This window comes from Ictidomys tridecemlineatus, chromosome 4 (assembly GCF_052094955.1).
Source record: "Ictidomys tridecemlineatus isolate mIctTri1 chromosome 4, mIctTri1.hap1, whole genome shotgun sequence".
In the NCBI taxonomy this organism is placed as follows: Eukaryota; Metazoa; Chordata; class Mammalia; order Rodentia; family Sciuridae; genus Ictidomys; species Ictidomys tridecemlineatus.
In genome coordinates, this window is record NC_135480.1 from 187,959,879 (window position 1) to 187,972,008 (window position 12,130).

Below are 12,130 nucleotides of genomic sequence, written 5' to 3' on the forward strand. Positions count from 1 at the left end.
ACATTGCTCTCCTTCAGTCTAACTTAAAACCCTCCCCTGGCCTCAGAACTCCCTCCCCTCCGCCTCCCTAAGGACCTCCCATGATAAGTTCTCCTCTCTCCTCCACCTTCACCTTCTTCCTTTCTGCTAGATCTACCCTGTCATTGATAAAATAAGTTTTAAATATCTTTTACATTAGAAAACAGAGCCAAAACCCTTCTACAGGAATCATGGCCTTTCTTTTCTTCATGGCTAATTTCTTTGAACAGAATTCTACATTCCTGAACCGACTGTGATCTGTTTTCCACATGTCCTGTTAAAATAGATCTTATTAAAGTTAGTTTGGGCTTCAAAACACATTATGGTTTGAATATGAGGTGTCTCCCCAAAGATCCTGTTAATGCAGGAATATTCAGAGGCAAGATGATTAGGAGAACTGTGACCTAATTAGTCCATCCTGGTTTGAATGGACTGACTGGATGGTGACGGTAGGCAGGTGGGCATGGCTGGAGGAGATGGATAGTTGGAGGTGCACCCTGGAAGGCTGCATCTTCTCTGTGGCCCCATCCCCTTTTTCCCTCTCTCTGCTTCCTGATCTTGCCACATGGGCTGAGCAGCTTTCCTCTGCTGGACCTTTCTCCCATGACGTGCTGCCTCACCTGGGACCTAGAGCAATGGAATTGGTCATCTATGGATTGAAGCCTTGATCCCCAAATAAACTTTCCCTCCTTTAAGTTGTTCTTGTGAGGTGTTTTGGTCACAGTGACACAAAAGTTGGCTAAAACAAAATCTAATTTACATCTTTCAGCCCCGTGCAAATTAATTTTATTCTAGTATATGCCATGGTTGAACAGCTCCCTTTGGCATGAAAAATTTCTTTTCTCAGTTTTACAACCACAGACTTTTCTAATCTTTTACTTCCCTAATGCCTGACTTTATCTGCCCATCTCGTAAGAGTGAATCTTTCTCAGGTTTTAATCTCTGTCATTCTGTAATATGCACATCCACCCTGGGCAAAATTGTCCACAACAGTGCTCTCAGATGTACTGCTATGACAACCTGCAGATGGTTGCCTAAAGTACCTGTCTTACTATTGCACCTCCTCTGTGTGGCTGTTTGGGGGGACTGAGGACTTCTCTTTCACTCAATGTCTGTGCTTATGAACATGAGACAGAAAATAGATGTGCCATAGGTTTTCAGGCAGTTGCTTGGTCTTCTGTGATCCCTCTCTCCTTTGACCCTTCCACTCCTATCATGGGTACAGAGCTTTTCTAAAATGACTACACATTCTGGTCTACACATTCACAGCAAAATCTCTTTTAGTGATTTGTGTTGTCTAAGTCTAAATATTTGCATAGGATGACAAAGAGCAAATTAATGGGTTGGGGTTCAGGCAATGCATATAATTTGGGCTGCATGAGTTAAGCACAAGGAGTGAACGCAAAGAGGAGGCAACTGGGAGAACCCCAGACAACTCTGAGCATCTTAGTACTTGGTTCTCTTGCAATAGGGAATGATAGCCTGGTTTTTAAGTTGGCACAGGCTTTGAGAACCTGCCTAAGAGCAGACAGTAGAAATGAAGAAATGCTTGCTGCTTGCTGCTTCCTACTTGATGGTCTGGGATGGATTTTTGTTTTTTGAGACTAACAGATAACGTGGCTCCTACATCAGGGGACATGCAGTGATACCTTCAGTATGAATTCTCCTGAGATCCTGATATATGTCCTGTGCTCTTCTTAGTGTTTGAATGCAGCATGAGGGTGATGGGCCTTTTTCTGGAAGGTGGACACATCACACACAAGAGCACCTCAACACACATAACCCTAGAAGCTGAATTTCACTTTTAAAAAACAGATTAAAAGCTGCCTTGATTGTAAGTTTAGCCAATACAATGATCAGAACAATTACCTCAATGTATCTTGGCTGGCACCAGTTACACAGGTGTGAAAACAATATATTATTTAAGAGCAACTTCATATATATGTAACAATATAGATAAAAGAGGAAGCTAAATTCCTAAATGAACCTCTTTCCTAGCATCTGATGAATGATTATCTGAAGCGACTCTATGTTTAATATTAAAATTCTGTGCTCTAAATATCACTGAATTTAGATAAGCTGAATTAGAAACATTAATACTATCTCCTTCAGATTGGCCAATATGCAGTCATTTAGGGCTAATAGTTTCAAACTATATTCATACATAGAAATTAAGAGGGATTCTACATGTTTTCTTTTCTTAGAAGGACTTCAGAGCCTAGGAAGGGGAGATGAATTTTTATTCAAGTAATCTTAGTAGAAACAAGAAATGGAGCAAGTCTATGGGATGGGATAAAAAGTTTCCATTTTAGAGATTTTTATCTGAGATTTCTAGTTAAAAATTCAAGGCTGATTATTCTTCTATCAAATGAGGCATTTACAAGTAGAGAACATAGTAATGCATTGCTATTATTAGAGTAGTAAATTTTCAGTATTATATACATTTGCACTATATTCCGAATCCATTTGAAAAAGAATGCAGATATTTATGCAAACCTTACCTTCTCACCAGAGTTGTCTTTAGCTGTTGGGATTTGCCAGGTGACATTAGCAGAGTCTTGTTGTTTCTGAGTCTTAGCCTCTATATCCTTGGGACAGTTGATTTGAGGAGCTTCCACATCTGATCCAGAAGAACACATGAATCAATTAATACCTTAATAAAAACTCCTAAGTCATGCAAGAAAGAGTCAAAAGTCTGGTTATATTAATACCTTTTGACTCATTTTGTTTACATGCCGTTGGAATATGCAAGTGCTTTCCCAAGAGCTTACCTTAGTGTGAATTACAAGGCCCTTCCTGAATTGGTACCTGCTGACCTCTTAGCCTCATTTCTTCAACTTCTCTACTGAAACTCCACATTGAATTACTCTCAGGCCCATGAGAGCTCCAGGGTCTTTCTTTTACTTGGACCCTTGTCTGTGTACTTTTATTACTTGAATAAAAATTGCCCCCTTTACCTGGGAAACTACTGCTTGTCCTTTGATTTTCAGCTTAGATAAAGTTCCTTGAGCAGCTTTCTCTGACTCTCCCAGTCCAGCTGGTTTGCTTGCTTCCCAAGTTCCCTCTGTCCTCTATACATCCCAACCATCAAATTCAATTCTTCATTTAAAATAACATTTTCTATTGAATTGAAGTTCTTTAAAGGTCAGGATATCTTTTCTCTATTATCACACATAGTGCCTGGGATATTACAGGAGCTTAGTAAATATTTTTGGAATGAGACAAAGACATAAACAGAAAAAAAAAAAAAAGAATGTTGACAGTGGCAGTAGGAAACCACACTTGAAAATGAGGCTGTCAGGCAGAACTAATTAGCAGTCCTATAAGTATCCTCAGAAATGAATTACAGTAGATGAGGTAGAGAGAGAAGATGGGAGGAGAGGGGAGGGGGGATAGTAGGGGATAAGAAAGGCAGCAGAATACAACAGTTACTAGTATGGCATTATGTAAAGATGTGGATGTGTAACCGATGTGATTCTGCAATCTGTATTTGGGGTAAAAATGGGAGTTCATAACCCACTTGAATCTAATGTATGAAATATGATATGTCAAGAGCTTTGTAATGTTTTGAACAACCAATAAAAAAAAACACAACAAATTCAAGCTAGTGATTTTTTTTTTTATGGTGTGAGACTTTTCATATACTAAATTAAATGTGCTAACATTCTACAGATCCACAAAAGCCAGAGAGGTACTAAGTTCTTATTATATGATTAATACATCCTTTATTTTAACTTATGTTAAATTAGATATTCAGTAACTCAAAGCTGGATGTATGCGAACTCATTTCATTTAGTCTCATATCTTATTATTTCTTTAAAATTTTATAAATTTATATTTTCTTTTTCTCAGAGCATATTATACCTAGATATTTTTCCCCTACAAAGATGCACAGTAGCACATTGATCTGAATCTAAAAATGTATTTAATTTTTCATTCATACTTAAATGATAGCTTGACTGGATTTAGAAAAAAATGTATTTATTTTCTCTTTACATCCTGTAGACATGGCTGAGTTTCTTTCTGACAACTTAGAACTGTAAATAAGAAGTATAATGGGATTCTTCCTAGTTTTGGGTAAAATATTTTTCTTTTATGGAATGTACCGAAAATTTTCTCATTGACTTCATACCTCAGAAATTTCACCAGGAGTAGAGAAGTTGTGCCAGCCCAGTGTTCTAGGGCAATTTCTGGGCTAAGGGTTTAAGTCTGTAGCTCAGGGAAATTTTCTTCTTCACCCCCCTTTCCTCTTTGCTTTTGGTACTCCTTATTGCACAGACATGGGGTTTCTCTGTCTGTCATTGACATCTCCTAACTTCTACCATTTTGGTTTGACGAATTGGGATACTCAAGTTCTTTGTTTATTACTTCTCCATTCTGAGGGAATTCTCAGTTTGGTCCTTGCAATCACTAATACTGATTTCAACAACATCCACCTATGTGTTTTCCTTTTTTGCTTTTCTCCTTCTTTTGGAGATCTCCTTGCTATTTTTATTTCTAAGAATTCTTTCTTGTATTCAAAAGCACCATCTCCCTAAGAATTTGCTCTTGCTTCAGGGAAAATGAAAATGTCCTCTTGCAGACGTAATGAGATGCTGGATTCAAAATTCTAGGAGCTCTTATATGTTTTAATGAATTCAGTTTTACCTGCTTTATGTGGACCAGAATTCCTCAAAGATTTTCATTGCCTGAAGGAAAACTTACCTTATTTCCAGCACCAAAAGGATCCTTTTTTTAAAAAAATTTCTTCTGTCATTGTCTGGCATTTTATAATTAGATTTGACAAATCCACCATTTGAACCAGAAATTCTCAAAGTGAGTATTGGGGTGATAACATTTTATCATAAATTGTCAGCAAAACGTGCAAAGAGGGACAGTCATACACCACACTCTTGTGCTATTATTAAGAAATTTGGTTTCAAACCTGACCGACGTAGTGACCTACCTTTACACACAGCTGTCTGAACTTTGGCACTCCATTTCCCAGAAGTGGCACATCTTACTTCTCTGACTCCAGATAAAATAAAACCTTGGTGGCAACTTAGCTGACATACTGTCCCAGGTTTAGCTGGCTGCTTGCCACAGTTGGGAGGTGATATGATGACACCTTTGGGCTTCTGAAAGGTGGAGCAATAGCGTTCTGTTGGAGGGAAATGAGACAATATTATTTGCATTTTCACAAATTAGAAAGGCCACAGATTTAGAAACGTATCCAAGAAAAATACAATTGGGCTGCCTTGGATTGACATAAATCACTAACTGCATATGATAATATACGATGTATTGCAAATAATGCTGAGAACTATATCTCTTTTGTTACCTCTTATTCTTTTGCCAATATATCAAAGCCCTGAAAAACTTCTGATATTTAATCAATGCTGTTTTTGACTTTCATCATTTGCTTGGAGCACCCACATTTGGTTTGCAGAATATTATCTTAGAGATTTGAAATATAAAAGAATAAATTCAATCCCATCTTTCATCCATTGAGTGACTGATTCAACAATCAATTTTTATTTTCTGAATTTTTTGGTGAGCACATAATGAGAAAAATTTTCATCCCTTCCCTAAAATCACTGTTATATGGAGGGCCTTGACCCTTCATGGTCTCTTCAGCATGAGTAAAGAAAGCGTAGCTGCTGAATTAGGCAGAATGCAAACAAAATGGAAAAATTAAGGATGGGGACGAATGCAGGATGAGTGTGTGAATGTGCACAGGTGCACATTTATTTGTTGCAGTAGAGATTCTAAAAATGCTGTGGCAGTGAAAGACCTTTTCCCCCTAAGAATTCAGTTTGTCTCTATTTCTGTACAGCATGAGCCACGTGCTTTCCCAGATTTCTTGTTCTGCTTTAATCAAGAGGAAAATCAGAGCCAAATGTGTGGTCTGAACTGGACTATGTGGGATTCAGTGTCCTTTATTCACGGTTAGCCCTTTATAAAGTAAGGAATCACCCCTTGGTCTTAAAAATGTTGAAGATTTTATTGTCTTTTTTTATTGCTTGTTCATGGGGCTCTGGGTGAACATGTCTTTAATTTTTATACAATCTAAAATACTGAGTTTTTCTTCTTAAAATATTTGCATTGCTTTTATGCTTAATCAATTCTACAATTGGTTATCATTCACTTATGTGTAGTATATGTATATTTTCTTCTAGGTTTTATTTTTTACTTCATTATTTAAAACCTATGAAGAATTCATTTCAGTGTGCAGTGTGAATTGAAGATATAAGAAAAAAAATTATTTTGTTTTGTTTTCCTCAAGTAGTTAGCTAATTTTCTTATATGGTCTGTTGAATAAATCCTTTTTGCCCCCCTCAGCTGATACATAGTGCTTCCTTAATAATATATCAGATTTATAAGTTTCAGGGTCTATTTAGTTCTCCTGATTCGTATGGCAATCTGCCTACTCTTAATTTTTGCAATCTTAATTTATATTTTAAAACCTGAAAAGCTACTTTCTCTGTACTATTCGTATTGCTTTTCCTTTTCAAAAATATTTTGGTGATTTTGACTGTATATTCTTCTATAAATCCTGAAATTACTCCTTAATCCCCAAGAAAAAGGGCAAAAAATATTTCCTTTGAGGCTGCTAAATGATGTTGCATTTTGTCTATACATATATTTGAATAATTTCAATAAAACTGCATACAAATGTTCAACTGCTGTTTTTTGTTTCTCAGTAATATTTTCTAGTTTTTTTTTAAATACAAGTTCTACACATTTCTTTTTAAGGTTATTCTGATATATATTGTTTAGTTCTTTTAAATGTGATTTCTTATTATATATCCTGCTTATCATTCATAGAAAAGTTGTTTATTTGGGATTCTTTTGATATTAGTAAACTTTCAGGTTTTTGGTAGATTTATTCTAGATTTTCGGTAGATATGTAATCTAAAAATGATGATGATTTTCAAACTTGTTGTCTCTAATGTCATGATTTATTATTAGGACTAAAGTTTATAGAACAATATGAATAATTTTGAGCATTCTCTTCATTTTTTAGGTTTAACAAAACTCTCTATCTTGCTTTCCATAGCAGCTGCAGATTTAAGATAGACATTTTATTGTGTCAGTATATCAATGTATATGAGTTGCTTAAAATTTTATTGAAAATGTGTTTTAGCTGGATTGGGTATGATGATGCATGACTATAATCCCAGCTGCTTGGGAGGCTGTGGCAGGAGAATCTCAAGTTCAAATCCACCATGCAACTTAGTGAGGCCCTAAGCAATTCAGTGAGACCTTGTCTCAAAATTTTAAAATTAAGTAATTTAAAAAATACAAATGTATTTTGTTTGTATGCTGTTTTTTAAATATATGTATATAAAGGTCTGGGGGATATGGCTCAGTAGTTAAGCACTCATGGGTTCAATCCCTGTACCCCCCCAAAAAAACCCCAAAAAACCAACTTCTTTACATAATAATGAATACATTTTTGTCTTCTTTAAGCAGCCATCCAATTTTCCCTATTGGTTATAATGAAACAATGTATTATACTGATAGAATATCTAACTTTAAACCCTTTTTGCATTTCTAATATAAATTTGTTTTGGTAGACCATGCCTTTGAATAGTATATTTGCTGTTACAGTTATACATGGGTTTATCTATAGTCTTCTATTGTTTTTTGGTAATAATTTTCAGGTCCACAACAAGTTTGATAATACGAACAGGCTAGCTTTCCATTATCTGGGCCAAACTTTAAAGTTTGAGAATTACTATTTCTTAAAGATTGAGAAAAATTTCCCCTCATTGAGCCCTCAGTCAGGAATATTTAATGTTATGATAGCATTATCCATTTTTATAATTAATGGTATGTTTGCATTTCTGCTTTTTTTCTTGAATTTATTCAAGAGCTTGCATTTCCTTAGATGTCATTAATATCAAGAGTTTTCAATTTTAATGCACAGATTTATACAGTTAAAAAAAATTCAGACCTCTGAATACTTTGTTATAGTTTCTCAGAAAAATTAGATTCCTGCATTTTTTGAACTTATATTTTAAGTTCAATTTTGTTACTTTAAAGATTTCCCTCTTTACCATTCTACTGTATCCCATCTTCCTTTATATAGTTCATTATTCTTAAACAATTATTAATGTATCTTTCTTTTAGTTCTTCATGCAATTTTTTTTCTTAACTTTCAAATGAAATACTCAGTAATTTTTGTTCCTGTGGATTTTTAAGTTTCACTGGTTCACAATTTTGTCCTTTTAACATGGCAAAGCTGAATTATGTTTAATAAAGCAAGGAGATTATACAGCATTTGCTTTTAAAACAAAATCCATCCAAGCTGGCCTCAATTAAAAAGAATTGCCACTTGAAGCTGTAAACATCAGTGAGTTGGAAAATTGAATTCAGTGTAGAAGGTTTTTCTAACCAGTAGAGAGGACTAAAACCACATGCCTGTCTATGTACCTCAAACACCACGCATACCTCCATGTGGAAGCTTATTCATTCATATTCATTATGAACCAGTGCTCAATTCTTGGTCTTCAAAGAACACCAGAGAAATCAGAGAGCAGGAGACCCCACGCCTTCCAGGCACTCACCCACACATCGAGGCTCTGCACCATCCCACTGGGCGTTTCCTTGACAGGTAAGCTTGGCGCTTCCTTCTAGTCTGTATCCTTCATCACAGGTAACCAAGCACGTGGTCTTGTAGGACATTTCCCCCGTAGAGCAGCTGATGTGGCCATGCTTAGGCTGGCGGAGATGGGGACATGTTCTCACTACAGAAAATGTAAACAATTAGATCTAAATAAGGATAAAAATTACAATTCAAGTTACTAATGTCTTCACATTGCAAGTGAGAAAATTTCTTGTCCTGAAGATGTCCCACAATGAATAATATACCATCATATTTTTTTGTTACTATGGAGTAACTTGAGGCTGATGTTTTCTCAACTGTATTACCCAGACAATGCCACTGTGTCTCCCTCTCTGCTGAGGGATGGCACATTTAAAACATCTGGGAGGTCTAGCTCCAAATGCACCATGATGGCTGTAGATGAGGGGTGGTCAAAAAAGGGAGGTACCTGCAGCCCTGATTTGGGCCTTTGCTGTGATTTTCCAGCTATGTTCCAATGAACATCTGTCTTTTCCCAAGACAGATGTTTTACGCTCATGATCAGCTCACTTTGGAAACCTCAGGATCTTTTTTTTTTAAGGGTCCCAGTCTCTGCAAAGCTGCCCAACATCTGCGATCTTAAACTCCAGTGTTCCAGTGTCTGATATAACTCTGGTTCTTTAGCTTTTTCTTTCATTTCTTACAATACAACTACAACAAATTCTAATTCATGATGTTAACCTTGATTTATGTATCAGCATCAGTTTGGTCATTTTTTGTTTTTGTGGTTGTTTTGCTGCTGCGCTGGATACTAGGAGCGTCCTGTCCTCTAGTCACTTCCCCCACTTTTCCTCCCCCAGCATAGTAATGCGCCCAGCCATAAGATTACAAATCCACGCTTCCGTCATAATTATAGAGCCAACGAGAGGCAGCTGCAGTTGTGTGGAATTCCTGGGAAAGCTTCTGAAAGGGGTGTCTTGATTGAGAGAGAACTTCTTTGTCTTCCTGTTTTCCTATTTCTCTCTTCCAAATCACAGACATCGAGTGATGGTACCCCAGCAAGCTATTGCATATTTATATGACACTCCAGGGAAAGCAGGAAACACTCAGATGATAGATAAAAACAGTAAAAGCCTCAGTCTCTGATGACAGTGGAGCTGTTCCACAAGGTTTGGATGGCTTGATTTATCCTTTTAGATGAGGGGGAAAGCCTGAATGGGCTTAAAGCATTGTTATTTGGATCTTGATACCAATAGCTGTACACAGGTCCTAATTCTCTCTACCCAGCAACCTATCCACTTTCCCTTTTTTCACTTTTTAGGGAAAGATCCTTCCTCTCTGTCAACTCATGGGATTTGTATGTGCTCCAGCTCTGCTCAGGGGTGGAGCATGTGACCTAGGATCACATTCCCCTACTCTGGGAATTGAGTGGTACAATTGGTGATATGGGTCCTTTCTTGATCCTCTGAATTGACCATGACAGTTAGTTGGGGGGGGGCTAATTAACTAAGCCCTGGATGCCAGAAATGCCCCCACACCTCAGCAAGCCTCAACACCACCATCAAGGGAAGTTTCACGGGGTATCCAGAGAAACCTATGTTTTCTAGTTCTGCCGTCTCTGACCAGTGGCCTCAACATGACACCAGAGAAGCTCCAAGAGGGCTTCTCCTGCTTCTGCATGTTTCCAAACAATGTCTGTGCTCTGGAATCTCCTGGCAAGACTCCAGCACTGTCCAACCCACTAAAATCCACAATGTATCTTAGAGCCGAGTTTTATTAACTCCTTCATGCCCCTGTTTCTGACAACCTTCAAGATCATTCCTCATCTACCAAGTTTATCCAATATGCCTGATGCAGATCCGATTTCTTTCCCTCTAGAATATGTGTTCCCACCTTCAGTAAATTTCCTTAAATCCTAAACTTTCCTTTTGAACTTCTCCTTTACTCTTTTATCCTAATCAAAATCTTATTGTCTTCTTTAGACACAATCCGGAGGTCAGAGAGGTATCTTCATTACTCCTTATCATCTTCTCAGAGCATTCTTTCTTCCCCTTTCCTGAAAATCTCCAGCTCCTTTAAAGTATCCAATGCATCCAACATCCCTTTTTCAGTTCTCTCTTTCTCGTTGTCACACCCACCCACACCTCCAACCTTATCGATTTCATTATCTATGCAAATGATCATTCCAATGTCTTGGAGTCATATTCTTGACTTCCTGTCCTCCAGTGACCATGTCATTCATCCTACCTCAGCTGCCATGTCCTCTAGACCTCACTGTCACACATTCAAGTACCACACCCTCTGACAATTACCTCCTACTTTCCAGGATCACTCCTTCAAGTGCCTCAACTCCATGAATGTCTACGTCTCACAGGGGTCTCCTATCTGCTACGTGCTCCTCTTCAGAGAAAACCATCACTGAAGTGTTTATTCTTTTTCTAGGCTTCCTTTCCTCTAGTGCTAGGTTTGATCTGCTCCAATCAAGGTTTCCAGTCATGGGAAGGCGGGAAGAGAGTATGGGAGAAAGGAAAGAGGGAAAATTAGGGGAGGAAAAAAAAGGAAAGAAAAAGAGAAGAAAAAGGTAGATGAAAGAAAGGAAGGGGATGGGAGAGGAGAGACTTCAAACAGCAGAGGAGGTTAATCAAAACTATAGGAGGTCACTACCTTGAGTGAGCTCTTGCACTAGGCTTCAACAGATCAAATCACACCAAAGGATAGTATATATCCATCATATCACATATATCATTTATATAATATCTACATATTCATAAATATACTTTTAAAATTTATTTATGATGGAAACTTTAAAACAATAGGAAAGAAAGCTGGGGCAAAATATTCAAGTATATGTTCAACTGAAGTCATCCATATCCAAATCATTCAGCAGGAACCCATTCAAATTATATTACTTGGCAGAGAATAAATATTGAGTTCATTACATATAAACCTAGGATTTATTACTCCACAGAGAAAGTAAAGGCATTAGATTAGAGGTTAAATTATAAAGCCTTTCTATCCCTAGGATGGTTTGGATTAAAGTTAACTATTTACAAAAAATGAATGAAAATATTTTGCCTTCTGCATTTTGACTTTTATTGAATGTGTCTATCATTCATAGTACACTGTCAAATGTCAGGTTGCCTTAAAAGGTGAATAAGATAAATTCCTATGATTAAGATAAATAAAATCTGGAAAACCATATTAAACAACTGCTTTCAGCTTCAATAAAAGTAAAAAAAATCACTATAGCTTTCCAAAAAGACAAAATGGATTTGCAACATCTCTCAAGAGTACTGATAATAAATTAAAGTTGGTCTCTCAGACAGATGCAAATTATATAGCTTCTGAGATGTTGGTTTTTAATAAACTTCTATTGCTCCTTAGGGAAAACAGTACAATATGCAGTATTTTCTATTTATTTCTTCAATATTTTATACTCCTTTCAGTCAAGAATGACTAATTGTTACCATTTTAAATAAGAACTCATTTGTTTTCTAGATTCAACCTAAATTTTCTTATTTTAACAAGATGAAAAATCCTGCA

General features: G+C 36.8%; 1 protein-coding gene across 2 annotated transcripts in view; it reads right to left on the reverse strand.

The window, feature by feature from the left end:
• Positions 1-12,130, reverse strand: part of Svep1 (sushi, von Willebrand factor type A, EGF and pentraxin domain containing 1) — a 170,754-nt gene that overhangs the window by 96,765 nt on the left and 61,859 nt on the right. For both annotated transcript variants that reach the window (XM_078047940.1, XM_078047939.1), the window contains exons 6-8: positions 8,571-8,750; positions 4,964-5,158; positions 2,520-2,638 (exon numbers count right to left, since the gene is read on the reverse strand). In XM_078047940.1, coding sequence (XP_077904066.1) covers positions 2,520-2,638; positions 4,964-5,158; positions 8,571-8,750 — 494 coding nt within the window. The remainder of the gene's footprint in view (positions 1-2,519; positions 2,639-4,963; positions 5,159-8,570; positions 8,751-12,130) is intronic.